The 21,981-nt window shown below is 26.0% G+C and overlaps 3 protein-coding genes across 3 annotated transcripts; 2 read left to right on the forward strand and 1 right to left on the reverse strand.

Annotated features, from left to right (window-relative positions):
• Positions 1-1,191: 1,191 nt before the first annotated feature.
• Positions 1,192-1,539, reverse strand: LOC149060619 (uncharacterized). The gene has a single exon (XM_089229863.1). It carries the CDS (start codon positions 1,537-1,539, stop codon positions 1,192-1,194), a length of 348 nt encoding a protein of 115 aa, XP_089085989.1.
• Positions 1,540-5,048: 3,509 nt separating this feature from the next.
• LOC149060620 (DNA damage-binding protein 1-like) lies at positions 5,049-9,484 on the forward strand. The gene is made up of 4 exons (XM_089216081.1): positions 5,049-5,186; positions 5,308-5,453; positions 8,994-9,142; positions 9,227-9,484. The coding sequence occupies exons 2-4, from the start codon at positions 5,390-5,392 to the stop codon at positions 9,482-9,484; spliced, it is 471 nt and encodes a 156-aa protein (XP_089072207.1). The 5' UTR covers positions 5,049-5,186; positions 5,308-5,389.
• Positions 9,485-10,180: 696 nt separating this feature from the next.
• Positions 10,181-18,858, forward strand: LOC107168436 (DNA damage-binding protein 1-like). The gene is made up of 15 exons (XM_089216079.1): positions 10,181-10,317; positions 10,382-10,535; positions 10,596-10,817; positions 10,906-11,356; positions 11,433-11,599; positions 12,438-12,568; positions 12,639-12,817; positions 12,892-13,015; positions 13,070-13,295; positions 13,372-13,637; positions 14,681-14,851; positions 14,919-15,028; positions 15,145-15,326; positions 17,337-17,548; positions 18,164-18,858. The coding sequence occupies exons 1-15, from the start codon at positions 10,210-10,212 to the stop codon at positions 18,260-18,262; spliced, it is 2,802 nt and encodes a 933-aa protein (XP_089072205.1). The 5' UTR covers positions 10,181-10,209; the 3' UTR covers positions 18,263-18,858.
• The last annotated feature ends 3,123 nt before the right edge of the window (positions 18,859-21,981 follow it).

Here is a 21,981-nt window from a genome sequence, read left to right on the forward strand (position 1 = left end):
ATACTCCAGCAAGCTTTGTGTGGAAAAAATGCCTCAATTTCTGAAGTTATGAATGTTGTTGTGCAGAATGTAAATTATATTTGAAAAAGTGCTCTAAGTCACCGTCAGTTTAAAAGCTTTCTTGCTGAAATTGAAAGCGAGTATCCAGATATTCCTTATCATTGTGAATTTCGTTGGCTTGGCCGAAGTTATGTCTTGAAAAGATTTTTTTTATCTCCGTTCAGAAATCGACATGTTTATGACAGAAAAATCCGTGTTGTAATTGAGTTAGCTGATTTTTCATGGTTATGGAAGTTAGCTTTTCTCGTTGATTTAACTCAGCTCTCGAATGAGTTAAATTAAAAGCTGCAAGGAGCAAACTCATTAATTTCAGATGAATATTCCTACATCAAAGCTTTCAAATTAAAATTAACTCTATTCACAAACCAATTAATAGAAAAATCTTACCCATTTTCCAACATGCTATAAATTCAAACTTGAAAATGATGAAGAGATTCATACCGATTTTGCTTTTGAAGTCCTCACTTATTTAAAAGAGCAGTTCAAATCCGGTTTAGAGATTTCGAAAATGCAAAATACCGTATTCATATTCGTATAATCCGTTTTCCATATTTATAGAAACTTTACCAACAGAGCTTCAGCTTGAAGTAATCGAGCTCATATCAAATAACAGTTTCAAAGATTATCTCAAGAAAATTACTCTCTAACAATTTTACGTCATGTTACCAGAGAAATCATTTCCAAATCTCAAAAATCATTCGCGTGAAATGGTGTCAATATTTAGCTCCACATACTTATGTGAGCATACGTTTTCAAAAATAAAATACGTCAAATCCAAGTATAGAAATAACTTGAGTGACGAACATTAATAAGCGACGCTACTAATTGGAACCACAAAGTTTGATACCAACTATCAAGACTTTAAAAAAACAAGCAGTTCCAAACGTCTCACTAAATAACTTACTCGTATCACAATAAAACAAATGTTGAATTGTAAAATACAAAAATAAAATAAAATAATTATATAAATAAACATATATTGTTCGAAATAAATCTTATCTATTCCTCAATTTCATAACCTAATTATTTCTCGAAAAATATTAGCCCGCAATGCCAAAGCGTATCTCAAATTTGGCCTGCCGTAAAAAAGGCTAAAGACCCCTGGTTTAGATCATTATTCCTATCCTTTGTTCATATTAAGTTATGTAAAATGCAAATACATTTTATTATTACTGCAACTCTTCTTTTTGAATCCACCTCAATATCTTTCCCCAGAATTCTCCGTTTAGCTCTCATTATTCTAAACACGCATTCTATGCATTTTATGGCTGTCGCTAATCTATTATTAAAATTTTCTTTGAATAGATTTAAAATACGACTAAGGTAAGGTCTCAATAAATACGATTTTAACGGATAAGCTTCATCTCCGATAAAAGCAAATTGTGTTTCGATGTTTGTTTCTGGAATATATTGGTTAGGTGATATATTTAAACTATTCAATTCTAAAAGTTTAAAGATGTTGAACACCTTTTCACTCATCACTCATTGTGCATCGCCAATCGTTGCTGCTCATCGTTCGTCGTTTACCAATGTGAACCCGGCCTAAGTGTTCTTTCTAAGTATTTTGTATCTTTTATTTAAATATTAATTTTATACGATGTATTATTTTAAAATTTAAAATTACAAAATAATTCAAGTAAATATTAAATATACCTATATTTATACTGGTCGAATGTTGAATACATGAGTTGCAACATATGATCTGATTGCGGTATTTATATTTCATAATATTGCTAGACATTTTTCAATGCAGACTTTCGTCACACTTATTGACAGTGTCAGCCTGTCTATGGCCACTGGGGAACTTCCATTTTGTTTTGTTTCATGAGTTTTATAATTTTTTTATTTGCCTGTTGTGTTTCTTATCTATATTTGAAGCGGAGAATCTATAAAGTATTATCAAAATATTTAACCATAAGTAATTTTTAGACACATTTTTTCTCTAAAATGAATGAGGCCGTTCATTATGGAATCTCTTAAAGAAAAAATAACTGATCTATTTAGATCATTAATTTAGGTATACTAAAGTATACTTCTTTTCTTTTCAAACCTATTTGGTATTTTCTATTTACTTGTTTAATTGATTAATTCTATTGTATTTTATATCTTGTGATTATTCGATGAAAATTTATTTTTTTTTGCTTAGTGCCCCATTAGAATACCTAGTATTTATATTTATACTAGCTGAACCCGTGCACTTGATGCAAAATTCACACTGCATGGAACATGCGGGCATCTTGAATATTCGACAATTCATCGATAGTCTATACACAACATAGGCGCAACTAGGGGGGGACTAGAGGGGGATAACCCCCCCCCCCCCAGTGTTCCAAATAGCCCCCTCAGTTTTGTGTCATGTGACTTCAATTTATTTTGTGCTAATATAGTTGATAAAATATCAACATTCAACAATGTTAAGTTATCAATGTAGAATACTAATATAAGAATTATTATAATAATTATTTGTATTTATTTTTTAATTATAACTATATGGGTAATATAATATAAAATTTCTAACGGAAGCAAAGAAATTTGTTTGGGGCTATAGCCCCCCCAGAAATTTTACCTTAGTTGCGCCTATGATACACAAACATTAAGCAGCGATCCGACTTTTACGAAGCTTCTCTTAAAATGTCGGTCGGTCCGTCCTTCGTTCACTATAATGCGTTGAATTTCTATAGAATATGCGAGAAATTGTGTTTTTTTTTTTGTATTAACATAGATTATATTATTTTATGCACTTGAGTTATTATTGATTAGATAATAGTACTATAGTATCATATAGTATCATATAGTATCATATAGTATCATATAGTACTTAGTATCATAGACCTTATACTAATAAGGTATATGTATAAGGTCTATGTATAGTATGCGAGAAACCATAGAAACCATTATTATTATTATTATTATCATTATTTATGATAATTGATAACTCCTTTGTTTTTAAGGTTAGAGAATCGATCAAAAGCCATAAACCTTCTCCGCAATGAGCTCTTCAATTTAAAAAAAAATCATAACGATCGGTTCAGTATTTTCCGAGAACATATCACTCAAAGGTTTTCATTTTCACATTTATATATTAGATTTATTACCTATTTAAATACAATTTAAAAAATATTTTATCCAATCCTGTGCCTACCTATGTAAAGCTCCCAAAAATTATGTATTATGCCGTGTCCTACGTGAATCCGACCTACGTGACGAAAAACAAAACAGTTTGTATTTTGTCGCATCGGACGCATCGTATTGCTACGGAACAGCATAGTCAGAATAGAATTCGTTCGCACGAGTCGCACTCGCCGGATTCACGTAGGACACGGCGTTAGACATAAAGCCATTAAGGAGCCGTGTATATTTCACCTGTATTATATGTATTGGTAAATTCACCCAAACGATATATTTTATTAGGTCATTCGCCTAAATGAAAGCCATCGATTTATGGGGTCCGTGGGTGTACCTAGGTGCCATAAGCGCAACTAGGGGGGGCTTAGCCCCCCCCCCCCCAAAAATTGTAATAGCCCCCCCAAAAATATTTAGTTATTTCCTAAAATATTAACGAGTTTTTTAATATTTAACTAAAATTCTTTTTTTTTTTTTTGGAAAACATTTAATTATTTTATTTTTATTTTAAGTTCATAATATTATTTTATATGCCTATGATTAATTTGGTAAATCGTAAATATCATTAGCTATATGCCTTTATAAAGTATTTGTTTTTTAAAAAACGATTTATGTCGGTACATTCATCAATGCCACATTGCCTATTGGTATAAATGGTATGATTATTGACTATTGTTGTTATTGGTGATAATATAAAGGACTTCAATTTTATAAAAGAATATTTGAATAAAAAAGTGTTTCCAAATTTATATTTAATGGTACAAGTAGCCATTACTTTGCCGATTTCATCCGCCACATCAGAACGCTATTTTTCAGCTATGAGGAGGATAAACACATATTTACGGTCCACAATGAACCAAGATCGGTTTAGTAACCTGTCAATACTCCATATTGAAAAAGACATTGAGATTCCAATTGAACAAATATTAAAAATATTTATTGATAAAAATAAAAGAAAAATGAAACTTTGAACAAATAAATAGATTTTGTCGTTGTGTACTTGTGTTATTATATTTTTTAGTGAATCTTTAGGGGGTGTGGGGGCATCGCCCCCACGGGTTACTTTTCATATAATGTCAGGTGGAGGCTACAGCCCCCCCAACATTTTAGCCCTAGTTGCGCCACTGACTAGCAATGATAAGTTACCGGTTGGCTATTATATTATTTTCATATTTTGGTTGTCAACGCAAATCATGCGTCATATTAAACGTATGACAAGCCACAGGCCACATATAAACAGCTAAATAGGTTAGGTGCTTAGTCTTGATACCAAGGTATCTTGTTTTGTGGATTTGTGATAATTTATGAAGTAATAATTATAAATTATAATAATAATTATTAATTATAATATAATTATAATTATATAATAATTATAATAATAATTAATAATTATAATATAATTATAATTATATAATAATTATAATAATAATTAATAATTATAATTTATGAGTCTTATCACAGAATATTTCAGCTACTACCTATTTCGGCTTTTACTGCCTATTATCAACCAAAAGTATTTATATTTGATATAATATATTGCATACATAAATTGAATGTATTTGATACAATATAAAAATAAATAAACGTTTTTAATAATTGATAATACTTTAATATTCCCGTAAATACAGAAACCTAGTGGCTTGGCTTTATTAGTTTACTGATAGCTAACATTTACCGTCGGCGGGTCATACATTCACGTTGTCAGCTTGTTACCTACCAATCGATAATGTGTGAGCACTGAGGATCTTCCCGGGTTCACGCAGCCGCACTAGCGACCCGAGTTCCGGCCGGTCTACCGCCTACTGATAGCAATTATAATATTAATATAAGTCACTACCGCTGGGTGCAGTCGGGTTGATGCTTAAGTTAATTCTTAATACTGTCCGCCCTTTTTTCATGTAAGTGTCTGAATTCCATTTTCTCTAATCACCGGCTGAGAGGAAGATGTATTCACGACTTTTGTAATACCTACTGATTACGAAAAATATTAATAATCACATATGGTAGTCTAGTACTTACTTCGTTATTTATGATCTAGTTCGTGATCGCATTGTGCATTGTGCATTATGCCTGTACTGTACTTATTGTAAATATTGTAATATTATATTAATATTTGTATTTTAGGAAAGACGAGTCTAATTATATAGTATTTGGGATTGTTTCTCCATTGTACCAGTTGTGAACCTACACTGAAACCAGTACCACAATGAATTCCCAGTTCTACACGACCACAGTTATCAAGGCTACTGCCCCCAGTTTCAGCGAATCAGGTGACCACTTGTGTTTGTTTCTTGTGAATGGGCACCACCAAATAGTTTTTACTATCAAAAGAAAATTGATAGTCCAATATATGAATAATTAAATACCTATCTAATAATTGTATAGGCTGATGCTAGGTTGCACAAACATTCAATTTTAAAGAATTAATATTGAGCTAATTCTTTCTTAAAGATTAAAGCTAAAACATGATTTATCTACTCATGATTGATCCATTACATTTGAATAAACTATTAAATTGATCAGTTTTTTATGCAACCAGGTAGCGGTGGATCTCAAAAATATTTACAGGGGGTACATTATTTATATTTTCAGTAAATCAACTATAAATTATAAAATATTAAATTATTATAAATTATAAATGAAAAAATTATTTTAACACCTAATCATAATATTGCTCTTTACAATTTTTATAACTTTTAATTACAAATCCAACTGAAGTTTTCATTTTTTATATTTTTTAGAAAACATGTCCAATAACTCTTCTGAAGTTACAGCTACGCCTTTATTAATCGGGTTAATTGTAGACCTTAAATATGTTTTGATCCGTTTCAATGAAGTAAATGATTGTTCTGAAGTTGCTGTTATAATGGATATATATATAGACAAATGTATATATACATAGACCATACTATTTTTTAGAAGGCACTCAATGTTAGGTAACAGATGTAGATTTTAAGGCTTCCATAGGAACATTTATTTTTTTAAATTTTTTTTCATACATAACTTTTTTCATAAACATAAATTTCCACTTTACTATTAGAGGGTAAATTTAATTCATATTTTTGAGTAATGTTCAATACCTATTTCTAGTAGTTAGAAATTATTTTCTTTAGAAAATCACAAATTCAGTACTAATCTAAGTAAAGTAAAAATAATTTATTCAATAATATTTAGATCATAGGTGTATCTGCCTTCTAGACCTTCATGGTTGGACAGGTGGGTAGTATATTTTAGGATAGATTATTTTTGGAATCTATTCCATAGAAATGTATATGGTTCAAATAAATTTTATTTTTATGGTTAGCATTTGCTCATTGTTGTTGTTTGTTTATTATTCTAGATTCTAGAAATCCATGCTTCAACATCGATTTGCTCATCTATAGTTTAATTTGACTTTATCTCATATTTTATTCAATACAGTTTCAACAAATTCTATTATATCTATAGCCTTACTAGCATACTCAAGACTAGTACTTTGTAATGTAATAGATACTTGGAGACTTGTAGCTAAACATTTTATCAATATTTTTAAGCTAACAAAAAATCAAAATTTTAAAGTGATACGGATAGTGAATAAGCATTGTTATTTGCTTAATTAAATCATCTTATGTAGGTACTTACTATTGTTGGTCATATTATTAAAAAGATTTAAAATTCAACAATACCTACCTTTCAGTTTAACGAGTATTACTTTAATATAATGTTTGTCTTAATGGCTTTTTGATCTAGTTAAATGCTGATATTTTTAAACGTAAATGTTTTAATCTTGTAGTTGATAGTCTCTCATGAAGTCTCTCATTAACCCATACATATTAAAGGGATATGATTAGCTTTATTTAATACTAATTATGTGATAAGTATAAAAAAGCAAAGGGTTACAATATTTGTCCGATCCATTAACACATAATATCTAAGGACTTGAAGTAATGAAAATCTAAATTAATTACTTTCAATAATTTTACTGTAATATCAGTTAAATTGTTAATTCTAATTATTCTTAAATGTATTCTATCAAATAAGTAAAATAATAGTATAAATTTATAAAATTATATTGTCAATAAATATTGAAATAATACATAAATTTGCAACTACCAAGGCTTGTAAGTTCATGCCCTGAAATATGCCTAGATAATAAATATGCATTTATGCACTCAAAATTGACAAAATATGTATTGAAATATGCCTTAAAAGTTTAAAAAGCATGCATTTATATCCGCTAAATATCTAAAATTATGCACTTAAAAAATGTTTACATAAAAAATCATAAAATTTTTTTGAAATAACATGAATTATTCATTTATTTTTTTATAATTATAATTTATTTTTATGTCAAAATTAAAATAAAAATTATAAACAATCGCTTTGTTTTTTTGACAAATGTTGATTCTTGTATAATATTTCCTTTAAAAAAATGCATCTTGATATAATAATATAAATATATAAATATTAAAATCATATATAATATGCCCTATAAAATAGAAATATGCATTTATATGCCAAATAGGCAAAAAACCTCTAAATATGCAAAATAAGATTTCACATATTTAATTGCTGTACCTTGAAATGGATTTCTATGTCACCTAGCATTACATATAACATACCAAGATTGATATGCAAATGCATGAACTTATTATGACCTCTTTTAATTACTAACTGAAATAAAATAAAATAGGTATATAATTACATTGTAATTATTGAGAAGTTATAGTTAGGAGTTACTTACATATGTGATTATAATATATTTTACAACATCTAACCGCTGAAATCTTAGAACATCTATTATGTATTTCAGTTTTAAATTACAGGAATAGAAGTTGATTTTGCTAAATTTCATCTGTAATTACCTTAAATCTAACATTAAAAAAGGATTCATACATTTTAAATTTTAATGACCTATTGTTGTTGCTTTCTATGCTCTCTGACCCACTAGATTTTGACATTCTAAAAATGTACTCTCAAGTAACTTGAGTTACCAATTTTTGTTGTACACAATTAAACAATGGTGTTATGGACGTCCACATGAATTTTTTTAGGGGGAGAATTAACCGCTGCGGACAATCTTAACTCCTGTTTTAATTTTACATTATACTTAGTAAATAACAGATGGATTGAAATTTATCCAGTGTACTTTATTTATTTAGAAAATAAACTAATAATAACCAAATGTCATAAATTGTGGGATATTGATATTTGATTGCAATAAATTCAAGTTTAAAACAATTTAAGAGGAAACTTCGATACTTACTCAAAAAACAGTTGCAAATACCTAGATATATGTATTATTCTGTTTATGTACTTAATATGTTCAAATATGCTTCAAATTTATCCAAATGAATAATTAACACATACATTTTTATTTTTCAATTGGTACCCACTTATACTGTAGATATTTATTGTGATTTATTAAAAATTATATTTTATTATACAGATAGGTAATTCATTTTAATTTGTAATTTATTATATTATAAAATCAAATAAGATATATAATTAATTTGAATTCTTTACTTAATTCAATTTTTAAATAGCATGAAAAATCTATAGGTACATATTTTAAAATTTGAAATAAATTTGATATATTATGTTAAATACCTATAAAGCAACAAGTAAAAAAAATTGTGCCTTATATTTAGTACGTATAATATTTACAGAACTCTTAAAATCAATGTTACCTATAATGCTTTAACACATATTTTAGTTTTTAGATACTTGATATTTTTATTTTTGTCTCTTCTGCACGTGTAAGAATATAATATGATATATTATTTATTTATTTTATGTATATATATGTATATTTTTATTTATAAATTTAGGATTTTTTATCTCACCAACACAACTCAATTTGATTGTCGCAAAATTAAATTGCATAGAAATATACCTAATTAATGAATGTGGTCTCTTGTTACTATCAGAAATGGAACTCAATGGAAAAATTGAAATAATGAAAGTTTTTAGACCTAAAGTATGATAAATGAATCATGATGAATCAATTAAAACCTACCAGATTTAAACTAATAAGATTATTATTATTGTTTTTCTTTTTCAGAACAAAAATGTAGACCTTGTATTTGTAGTGACTGCTGAATATAACGCAATGATTTTAGAATTTACTCAGGCATCTAATAAAATTGAAATAATGACAAAAGGTCATTGTAATGTATTTGATCATTTTGGAATTGCAACAGAATTTATGGCCAAAATTGATCCAAATGCCAAAATAGTTATGCTAAAACTATTTGAACAAATGTTCAAAATCATACCTTTAGACAAAGAGGGTGAACTCGAAGTATATTCTATAACGTAAGTTATGTTCAATGTGCATTTATTCATGAATTATTATAAACATTTGTTTTTCAAAAATCTAAATGTAATTACTAATTTCTAATGTTATATATCAGTGATGCCCAAACTTTTTTATTCAATGTGCTACTTTGGTAAGCTATCTTCAAGCGAGCCACCAAATATATGTAAATTTTTATTTTCTTATTATCATTACTATTATAAAATAAATAAATATAATTTTATTTATTTTAGAATAATTTGTTTGATTTAAAAATTTGTAACGGGCCATTCAGAATACCTTCGAGTGCCACATGTGGCCTGCGGTCTGCGAGTTGGGCACCACTGTTATATTATATGATAGATAGCTGATAGGTATCTGTTTTATATAATGGCTTATTTGTCTATTTTAAAAATAATATTATCTGTATAAATAGTTTCAATATGTTTGAAATTTAGCATATTTTTATGCTTATTATACTTACAAAGTCATATGCTTTAATTCTAGAATGGAAGAAACAAATGTACAAGATTTCGATTTTTTGTATGGTTTTACTAACCCTACAATTATAATTATACATGAGAATATTATGGGCAGAAATATTAAAATTAAAGAAATTATTGTTAATTTTATAACATGTTTTGAGGTAATCTCTTTTTTAATTTTCCACTTATTTATTAAGTTAAATTTCAACTGCATGTATTGACTAGAATTCTAAGAAATATAAAAGTATTGAAAAAGAAGCTTCAATGATTATTCCTGTTCCTGAGCCTCTCTTTGGTGTAATTATTATTGGTGAAAATTCAATATTTTATCATGATGGCTCCTTTAATATTATTCATCTTCCCATTAGACAGGTAAATAATTCTTTACTAAAAATGATACATAATCCTATACTTCTTATATATTCTTTATTTTCAGAAAATCGGTATTGTATGTTATACTAGAGTTGATATAGAAGGAACTAGATATTTACTTGGAGATCATTCAGGATGTTTACTTATGTTATTTTTAAAGTATGAAAAAACATCAAACGGAAAATTTAAAGTGACAGACCTAACTTTAGGTTATTTTGGTTAGTTAAACAATTATGTTAATATTATGGAATACCAATACAACAAATATGTTTTTTTAGGAGAAATTAGTATACCCGTATCACTTACATACTTGGATAACAAAGTAATTTATGTCGCGTCTAAATTTGGTGACTCTCAACTCATTAAATTACATTATGAATTTAATCAATCTGGTTCGCATGTTGCAGTATTAGATCAATATCTTAATTTAGGACCAATTGTTGATATGTGCTTAGTTGATATTGACCAACGTGGTCAAGAACAAATTGTTACTTGTTCAGGTATGTTTAGTATTCAGGTATTGCTTATTTAAAAAGAAAAATCTATAAATTATTTATTTATTTTTCATTTTTTATAATTAATTTGAAGGGGCATATAAAGACGGATCTCTTAGAGTCATAAATAATGGAGTAGGGATTCAAGAAATAGCTACAATTGATTTACTTGGAATTAAAGGGATTTGGTCTCTAAGTTTTAACACTAAAAGTGATTTAGATGATACATTAGTATTATCTTATGTTTGGCATAGTAAAGTGTTGACATTTAATGATGAAGAAGCAGAAGAAATACATGTTGAAGGGTTTGAATCTGAGTTACAAACGTTTTACTGTGGTAAAACATTAGATAATAAGATGGTTCAAATAACAACTGCTAGTGTTCGGTTAATTTGTATGGAAACAAAAAAATTAATAAGTGAATGGAAAATACCGAATTACAGAAATATTAATGCTGTATCATGTAATGATCGTCAAGCGGTTTGCTCTTCAGGATATGATCTGTATTATATAGAAATTGGATCTCAGCAGATTTTCCAGAATAAGTATAAAATTTTTATACATACACATTAAACCCACATTAAATGCCTAGTATTAATTTTTTTTATAATATGTTAATAGGCGTATTACATTAGAACATGAAGCATCTTGTCTTGACATTTGTTCATTTAAAGACAAATTTGGTGAAACTATTATTTTGCTTGCTATTGGTTTGTGGACAAAAACATCTATTAAAGTACTTAAACTTCCAGATTTTGTAGAACTTGTAAATGAACCTTTATGTGAAGGTAATAAATGTTAATCATCAATTTACATAATTAAGTTATATTCAATAGTAAAAGAAATATAACCATAAAAATATAATTTGTGGTAGTGATTACTGATTACTATAGGTGTTAATAATAAAAACTTAGTAAAACATAATATAAAATCATGTGAAAATAAAACTAGATACATAAAGTATGATATTATAAACAATGTTTCACATGTGTCATAGTCGTGAAAATTAAAATGTAATTTTTTTTCATCTAAAAAGTACAAACGATATTATCTCTAAACCAACAATGTTATTTAGAAAAAGTTAGGTTATATTTTTAAGTCTTTAATATGTGTCTTAAAAATGTACCTACTGGTAATCTTATAGTTCATCAGATATTTTGTTCTCTTCTAGTGGGTAGTTTTGTTTTGAACTTTTATTGTTTGTATAGACTATAAGTTAAGTTGTAAGTACAGTATTAATAAAAATTATACCTCATATAAAACCACTTGAATGTAAAACTATTTATTTTAAAATACACAGATAAGCCATTTCATAGGAGTTTTTCATGACTAAAAATATACATATGCAGCAAGTTAGCAAACCTAACTGCTAACAGTATAGGTATTGTTAGTCAACGAAAACTTCTATGCTATGACTTTTTTGTATATATTAAGATCAAGATTAAAACTATAAAGGTATATGACAGTAAAAACGTTTTTGTAAAAACAAAAATATTATTTTCTGTTTATACCTAAAAATTAAAACTATTATTAAGAGATATTATTCCTTAATAAATTAAAAGAGTTGAATACAACAAGTAAGATTATATTTTTATTCAAATTATTCAGTATTCTTTTATTTTTTAGGAATCGTTCCTCGATCAATATCCTTTGTTACATTAGAAGATATACACTACTTATTTTGTGCATTGGGAAATGGGAGTTTATGTTATTTTTACTTAAATATTGAAACTGGTGAATTATATAAAAATGGAAAGGTTAGTATTAATAATTAAGTTTTACTTTTTACCTAAATAATTAATTTTAACTTTTGAATTTTTATTTTAGATTAAACTTGGATATCGACCAGCTTTAATTAAAAAGTTTCAAACTACTTCAAGTATTTTCATATGTTCAGATTACCCAATTATAATTCATTCTTCTAATAAAAATCTGATTTTTACTAATGTCAATTCAATAAAAGTTAATTATTTATGTATGATTAATACAAATAATTATCCCAATAGGTAAAAATACTTAGCTGTTACTATAACTATCAAATTATAATTTTTAATTAAATTTATTTTATTTAAAAATAAAGTTTGATTCTGGCTACAGACACCGCTCTTATTATTGGTGTTATTGATATGGAGAAAAAACATCACGTACGTACTATTCCTCTAGGAGAATCTCCTCGGCGAATTGCATACCAAGGAGCAAGCAAAGTATTTACCAGAAATAATTTTGTTATTTTTTATTTTAATACATTTTTTTTTTAGACATTTGGCATAACAACTATCAAAAAAAATATTAAAGATGAAATAATAATAGAATCTGTTCAGCCTAGTGCTAGTACTAGAACACAGAATATTTCTAGTGCAATGGGAAATCGTTCTTTAGATGTTCAACAATGTAGTAGTAGAGAAATTTCATTAAGTGACAATGATTTCAATACTGAATTTGACAAAAGCAGTATGATTATATTACATCATAAGACTTTTGAAAGTAACTGATTTTATTATAAAATAAAAAATTATGAAATTATCTTTTTACTTTTATAACACTTGAAATATATTTATAGTTCTACATGTTTATCAATTATATTCTAACGAATATGCATTAAGCATCATATCAACTAAATTGGGAAATGATCCAAACACTTATTATATTTTGGGAACGGCTTTTATGACAGATGAATGTCAAGATTCTAATGAAGGTCGAATTGTTGTATTCTACTATAATTCTTCTTTATCAAAACTGACGCAAATATCAGAAAAAATAGTTAATGGTGGATGTTTTAGCATGGTTACATTTCATGACATGCTCGTAGCTACAGTTAATAGTTCAGTAAGTTCAATAATATATATTTAAACATGTAAATAATTTAAAAAATTATATTTTTTATTTATTAGGATTACAATACAAGTTATATTATAGTTTTTAAATTATGTATAAGATAATTTTTTCAATTGAAATGGACTTTTTAAACATTTTTTAATAGGCTAATAATTGTTTGTATAATAGAAGCTTATAACTAAAATCTGGCATAAGTTTAGCAGAGTTATGCCGTGGGTATGTAGCAATTTTTGAAATTTGCACCAACCTTAACAATATCAATCGCCATTTTAATTTTAAACACTGTATTAATCAAAAATATATATATATATATATATATGTGTTATTTATTTACAATTTATCAATTTTTGAGTATTTATTATTTTTAAACTAGCCTTATTATAGAAATCTATAATATTGATTAAAACTCAATATAACTAATAATAAATAATAATATGATTGAATACTTTATAACTTTTATTAACTAGATGATATGAGTAAAGTGAGAGAAAATAAAATAAACTATAATACTATACAATAATTATTCTATAGTAAAGTTACAAAATAGCCATAGGTTTTTGATTCTATTTTTATCATTTTTGAATTAATAGTACAATCATTTATGTTAGTTTAATAATTTATGTATAATCATAATTCATGATCTGTAGAATTTGGTTGATTATATAAAAAAATAAATAGTCCATCCATTTTTTACTTAAGCATCTAAAACCCTATGTTGTCTAATTGTCTTTTATTTTTGAAAACATCTATGCTGTATTGGTTATTATTTTTAACCCAATTGATAACATACAAGAAATATGATCAAACATTGAAACCTAACATTGCTTCTAAGGGAAATATAACATACAATAACCATGTTGAAGGGCTAAAGGTTTATTTTAAATTTAACATGTTGTTATTAATTATTAAATATGTACTTTTAGGTATCTTAATACTTTATAGCGTTTTTTCTTTTGCTGGGATCCTCAGAATTCAAGATACAGCACTAACCACTTACCTATTAGTTTGATTATTTAAATATGCTAAATTTTTAGGTACAATTATATAGCTGGAATCATGAAAAAAAACTTGTCCTCCGATGTACACAAAATAATAACAGTATATCTCAGTATATTAAAACTAATGGAAAATATATTCTTTGTGGTGATGTAATGAAATCATTAGCACTATTCAAGTACAAAACTGATGAAATCAATCTAGAAAAGGTAATTTAACTGTTAGATATTTGTAATAATTAATAAAAAAATAATACTTTTTCTACTTTATGCGTAGATAGTTACAGATGATTGTCTAAAATGGTCATCTGCCATAGAGATTATTGATAATGATTTATTTATGGGAGCAGAAAATGATAAATACCTATATGTTTTTTATAAACACAGGTATTTAAAACTATTTAATTAATTTTGGTTATGTATTATACTATTATGTATATATATATATGTTATTAGTTGGCATTAAAAATTATATTTATATATACATATTTTTTTTTTTATAGTAATTTTGATTCTGATAATTGTTTGCATAATAATTTTCAAGAAATCGGTCGATTCCACTTGGGTGATTTGGTAAACGTTTTTAAGCATGGTTCATCAGTTATGAAACAATTTGAAAATGGGTATGAAACACAGTTGTCAGTTCAAGGAAGTATTTTTTATGGCACAATTAGTGGAGCTCTTGGTTTGTGAAAAATAATATGATACAATTTGACATGTTTTTTTTTACTTTTATTTAGAGTTTAGAGTTTTAATTAAATTAAAACTTAAAACCTTGTAATTAATGAAAGTATTGCACAAATAGCATGCTTTAAATTAATTTTAAAGTTGGTTAATGTCAATATACTATTAAATCTGGATACTGGTGTAGAAATATAATAATATTAATCAATAATAAGTAATAAGAAAAACTTAATAGGAATATCTTTTTAAACTTTATAGAACTGCCTAAGAATCATATAATATCTTGGCCTTTGGATTATATCATATCTTAATAAGCCACAAACTATTTTTTTAGATTTTGAGCGGAGCAAGGAATGTATTGATTTTACCATGATGTGTGTTTCTTTTGTGTTAGTCATTACTTTTTGGGGCAGTAAAGTGCTTCTATTTTCGACTTCAGTCGACCTCGTTCGATCAAAAAGTGAATCTAGTTGGTACTTTGGGAGGTCAAAAGTAAAAAATTCTCAATATTTTTCTAAATAATCGGGATAAACAAACTAAAAATTAAGGGAAAAACGGGAAATTTTACGCACAATCAGTTTTCGATAAAATCGATTTTGGTTTTTGATGTAACTTTAAAACAAATGATCATAGAAACATGAAATTTTCACCGAATGTTTTATATTAGTATATTCTATCCACCATGCAGTTTTCAAAAAATGTTGACTTAAGTTGAACCATTTATAGGCATATGCAATTTTCGATCATTATTAGTTTTTTTGAAATTAATATCGATCAAAATGTATTTGTTGGGTAGAAAAGCTTGAAAATTTAATACAAGGCTCCTAAAATATTATTACAATAGTAGTTAAAAAATGAAAGCAATTCATAGTCACAATTTTTTTTATATGCTTTCAAACTTTGAATTTTAACAAGTACGTAAAAATCACAAAAATTAGCAAATTATTTTAAGCTAGAAATTCATAAAAAATTTTCTTTTTAAAACTAAGATTTAAAAATTGAATACAAGATTCCTTACAAATTTGTCAATCTTTATCACAAAAAAAAAAAATGTCCACCAGAAAGTCAATTTTTACAACTTTGGATTTTCACTAGATTTTTCATTTAGCGATTTTCTTATTTTGGTGTAACTCTAAAACAAACGACCGCAGATACTTGAAATTTTTACTGAATGTTTATATAAGCATTTTCTACATTTTATCAGGTTTTACTATTATTCTTAATTTGGCATTTTTGATTTTTTCTGTTTCATACTATCATTGTTTATCCAAATGTATTATCTTAACTTTATTTTTCATAAATAAATGGCCATCGTTCCAGTGTTAAAGTAGTATTTTTATTATTTTTAGGCAACCTGTTTGACATCAGTTGTTTTTATTATCTCAACTCTCAATGAATTTAGTCTTGTGATTTATGTGAATGTTTAATGTCTTATTTCTAAATGGTAACTGTGTTATTAAATAACCTGCCAATTTTTGTTGTTAAGAACCACTATTTTAAATATTATGGTAATAGATAGTTAGTAATATTGTTTATACCTATATATGTAAGCCATTGTCGGTCTTAAATAATGTGGTGTGCTGATTAAGACTTTGACAACTGGCCTGGACGCCTCATGCACAAAATGCTAGTGTGGCAGTCTATAGTTGGACATAGATATTTCTGATTGTTTAGAACCTTCAGATCCTTTTTTTCATTTATTGAGTTGTAAGTTTTTATTTTAATTTCAAATATAGAAAGTAATTCATCAGAAATTGTTTGTTATTTTATTTGTACAAGGACATCTTTGGATTGTCCATAGTATGCTATAAGCACATAGTACCATTTTAAATTTTTGTAAATTTAATTTAAATTGATTAGTATATTTTTATGTTATTTTAAAACTTAATATTTTGGTTTCTCAAAGCATGATTTTATACATGATTAAAGCAAATATTTACTTGATATTTATTTGATACACTACCTTAGTTTTAAATTTCATTGTTTTAATTATTTGTAATGATCTTAATAGGATTTATCACAAAAATGAGTCCAAAACTGTTTGGATTCCTGTCAGATTTGGAGATGAGCTTAGCTACTGTTGTTCATGGAACAGGAATGATACCCCATCATCATCAAATAGAACTCACAAAATCTAATAAAGGATTTTATGATGGGAATTTGATAAAAAGTTTTTTGAAATTGCCTGTTAATGATATGGAGTCAGTTATCAAAGGACTAAAGGTAGTAAAAATATTTGTTGTTGTATAGTAATTTAATTCTTAAGAGAAGTTTCAGAAAGTTTGTCCCAAGTAATAAAATATTTAAAAGTAATTTATTGGCTTTCTTTCATGAAAGCTATTTTAAAGTTAGCCTAGATCCATGTGTACCAACTATTTCACAATAACAAACTTCCAGTATGATAAAATTTAATCAAAGATACTTCCATTTAACTTAAGTACCGCCACAATCTATGTATTGTAGATTTTTAGTGGATTAAATAACAATATAGTTGGTAGGTACCTTCTAGATTATGTTTCCGAATTTCTTAACTTTGATGATTGATTTGTCCTCCTTTGGAATCTTTTTTATCTTAATCAATACTGTAAAATTAAAGCATAAAATAATAAATAGATTAAAAGTTTTGCTAATGCAAATTATTGTATACCTATAAAAATTATGAAAGAAATAATTATAAAAAGTGTTGTTTATATAAAACTATAAAAGTGTTTAAACATTATTGTGGATAACAAAAGCAAGTATTTTAAATTAGTTTTTTTGGAGTTAAATATTAGTTTAAAGATTGATAAGTACATACCTATTTAATCATATAAGATGACCATGTGTGATATTTTTTAGGGATCATATGATTGTGAATTCCAGAAAATATTGGGACAGACAGAGATTGGTATTAAAGATGTGACCTATCTCATTGAAGATTTAACTAGATTATATTAATTAATGCTATAATCTATCTTAAGAGAATTTAATAGCGCTGATATGGTGTATAATATTATGATATTACTAATATTATCCTTATGGATATTTTTATAATATGTATAACACATTTGATATAGGTATGTAACTTATGTAAAGAGCTCGTATTTTAAAGCATAACAAATAGCAAAATTGTTTTAAAAAGCAAAAATAAAGCATATTTTTTTTGATAAGCAAAAATAAAGTATGACCAAAATGAATAAAAAAATTGAAAAATTAATTTAAGTAAAAAAAAGAATTGATTGCCATATATTTGCAAAATTTTCAGTAGTCAAACTGACTATTTTCTGACAAATTTTTATGCTGATAAAAAATCATGCAATATACTCATTTAGTCCGTACTGTGTATTAAGTATTTTCTTTTTAATTCAATTCATTTTTTTCATTGCTATAGCATAATAAACATAATATACAAATTCCACACCTAAAATAATTTAAAAAATTAGAATGGCATGAAACAAATTTTTGAAGAAAAATTAAATTTCTATCTCATATATAAAAAAGAAGCATTTGCTTTAAAATCCGAGCCCTACTTATGTACAATTTTTTTTTTTACCTATCTGCGCTATTGAGAAAATGTATATATAATTATTAGTTTATAGTACCATCAAGAAATTTTATTAGTTTGGATTTAAAATTAATTTAAATACTTTAAATACTTTATTTAGACAAAAATAGTATTTGAAAAAAATTTTGAATTATCATTAAGCTTTTTTGGTTAAATATATATAAATTATATTACTTACTTTTCCTCCATTGTATTGATTAATATATGTGATGTTTACAAAATTAATTCATATAATTACTTTATTATAACAAGTACATACAATTTAAACATAAATACTAATAGCAATTTTATAACGTGTCAATTTTTCTTAAGAGGATGTCAGCAGACAATTTGTTTTCTCCCTGACCCATGTGCAACAAGCAAATATATTTTCAGCAGAAGCAACTCCGTGTTATTACTTTTGAAATTTGAGTGAATTCACATATTATCAAATTTAAGCTAAGAAAGTAAGAACATAGTTAATGTTCATTACTTTTTCATTCATTTATTGATTATCTATTATTATGTGAGTCATATTATCACAATACATGTACCAACAATTTAAACAGACATACAAACTACTTTTATGGTATTCAATTTTTTTTTTAAGTTATTTACTTTTTGTTCATTAATAATCAGTAATCACTATTATTAAATACCACATGTCAAGTATGGCAAGAAAAATGTACCAGATACTTAAAATTATTGTATTTTAATACTAAATAGTAAATATTATATTAATACTCAGCCATTTTAAAAATTCTGTTACAAAAAACTAACAAGCCAAACAATTTTAAAATACATTTCATAAATTAAATGGTAAACTATTCACATATTTATACATTATACCTAATGTATGTAAATGATTTTGTATCTTATTATTATTCAATATTCATAGTATGTTCCAAAATCAAATAAATATATTGTATTGTATGCAATTCCAGGAACATTTTAAGCAAAAATTATTTTTTGGTGTTGTTGTAGTATTACTTTTACTTTTATGGATAGTTACATGTATTTATTTATACTATATTTTTAATTTAATACAATTAATACCTATCTAATATTCTAATGATAATTAAATATTTGAAATTTTATATGTACTACCTACTCGTTTTGAATGTTTGTAACTTAAATTTTTAAACAATATATTTATTTAAATTATTCGAGATAAATAAATATTGAAGTTTGAAGAGCAATAATTTTATTTTTACATCTTCAATGCACTAACTAGATTCACTTTCCACCTGGAAAAGCTACTGAAGTTGAAATACGAAGTATTATATCGATAACTTATTGTGTACACTGTACACACACGCACAAAAAAAAATTTCATCGTCAAATCCATACATTTGTCATTTGTCGCTCCACTAGGAATTTAATACTAAAATTCTCAAATTTCAAATGTCTAGAAATAACTTAAAAAGAGTTGAAATATTTTGAAGATATTACCATATAGGTATAAAAAATGATAAAATAATATCTGTAATCATTAATCTCGTCATTATTTTAAACACGAGCAATTGGTTCCCGGCTTAAAAGTTATATGTTTGTAATATTTTTGACATTAACTTTTCTGAAGATGAACTTTTGAATTATTTATATTCCTTAAGTCTTGCTGTAAGTACCTAAAACATCGTTGAACAATATTGAGGCTTTATTCTCGCGAGATATCATATTTATTTTAATTTTTGTATTTGATCATATATTGTATTCATGAAGTATTTTGTATTTAAGTATTTATCTCACAAACAACTTTAGGACTACATGTCTGGTCGGGACCAATTGCTTGTGAATAAAATTATGACGATTGTCAATTGTCCGTATTCTGTGTTTTTTCACGGAGACTAATTGTCCAAGGACCGAATGTCCTAGATCCAAAAAAAAGCGGGTAAGTCGTGGATGTCGCTCTGCTGTACAGTAGGTTACTGTAATGGATGGGATTAAATTTGAATGCAATGATAGGTATCATTGTACACGAAAAACGATTCTGAACGGAGATGATTTGTCAGTCTAGGATATAATATATTTAAATATTGTCATATATTCTATTTTGAAACAAATATTTTATTTTTCAATTAAGACGCATTTTGCATAAGGCACGGTTAATCAATTAGTGTAGTTATCATATAGTTATCATAATTCATAATACCTTATATTATCATAGATATACATATACCTATTTTGAGGATAAATCGTTATCGTTACGCGATTTCATAAAAATTTAAAACTCAAACGCTCAAAATATTTTTCCTATAATGACACTTCAAATTTTCTCTATAGCTATTTTAAGCAAAACTTATGGAAAACTTGGTGTTAAATTTTATAACCTTAGATATAAATACAAACAATATTATGAATTTTGAACTACAAAATAATTTCCAAATATTCATGGTTTTGACGAATTTTTGTCAATATTTGAAATTCAAATGATAATAAAAATTTAATTTGAATTTCCGTTGGACATTTTTTTTGTGATAAAGATTGAAAAACTTGTAAGGAGCCTTATATTAAATTTTCAAATCTTAGGTATAAAAGGAAATTTTTTTATGAATTTCTAGAATAAAATAATTTACGAATTTTCGTGATTTTTACGTATGTTGTCAAAGTTAAAATTTGAATGCACGTAAAAAAAAAAAAAATGTAGCTATATATTTCTTTTATTTTTCAACTGCTATTGCAAAACTATATTATGAGCCTTGTATTAAATTCTCAAATCTTAGAATTAAAAAGAAAAACTTTTATGAATTTCGATCTAAGATAATTTGAAAATTGCCGTAAATTTTACGTATTAAGTCAATATTTGAACTTCAAATACTAATAAAAAAAAATTGTGTCTATGTATTCTTATAATTTTTTAATCACTATAATAATAACTTATGAGGAACTTTGTATTAAATTTTCAAGTATTTTGATAGGGCCAAAAATTTTTTACCGACACTTCAAAAAAAAAATTTCAGACAAATTGAAAATTTCAGTCCTCTATTAATATCTCAAAAAAAAAATCAAAATATTTTAAAAATAAAATCATGTAAAGAAACTGCCAATCTAAATAACTGATAAAATTTTCACGTATCTACTTTTTGAATAATAACAAATATTTTAAATCACACTAAGTTACACTATTTCGTAA

This window comes from Diuraphis noxia, unplaced genomic scaffold (genome assembly GCF_037042655.1).
Source record: "Diuraphis noxia isolate RWA-SAM2 unplaced genomic scaffold, SU_Dnox_SAM2 contig0001, whole genome shotgun sequence".
Classification (NCBI taxonomy): domain Eukaryota; kingdom Metazoa; phylum Arthropoda; class Insecta; order Hemiptera; family Aphididae; genus Diuraphis; species Diuraphis noxia.

Bases quoted from the DNA above. Each gene is read 5' to 3' on its own strand.
- LOC149060619 (XM_089229863.1), bottom strand. From the start codon at position 1,539: ATGAGTGAAAAGGTGTTCAACATCTTTAAACTTTTAGAATTGAATAGT.
- LOC149060620 (XM_089216081.1), top strand. From the start codon at position 5,390: ATGAATTCCCAGTTCTACACGACCACAGTTATCAAGGCTACTGCCCCC. The intron at 5,454-8,993 runs GTGACCACTTGT...TTATAAATTTAG, and splicing joins CCCCAGTTTCAGCGAATCAG to GATTTTTTATCTCACCAACA. The intron at 9,143-9,226 runs GTATGATAAATG...TTTCTTTTTCAG, and splicing joins TGAAAGTTTTTAGACCTAAA to AACAAAAATGTAGACCTTGT.
- LOC107168436 (XM_089216079.1), top strand. From the start codon at position 10,210: ATGATTATTCCTGTTCCTGAGCCTCTCTTTGGTGTAATTATTATTGGT. The intron at 10,318-10,381 runs GTAAATAATTCT...CTTTATTTTCAG, and splicing joins TTCATCTTCCCATTAGACAG to AAAATCGGTATTGTATGTTA. The intron at 12,569-12,638 runs GTTAGTATTAAT...TTTTTATTTTAG, and splicing joins AATTATATAAAAATGGAAAG to ATTAAACTTGGATATCGACC.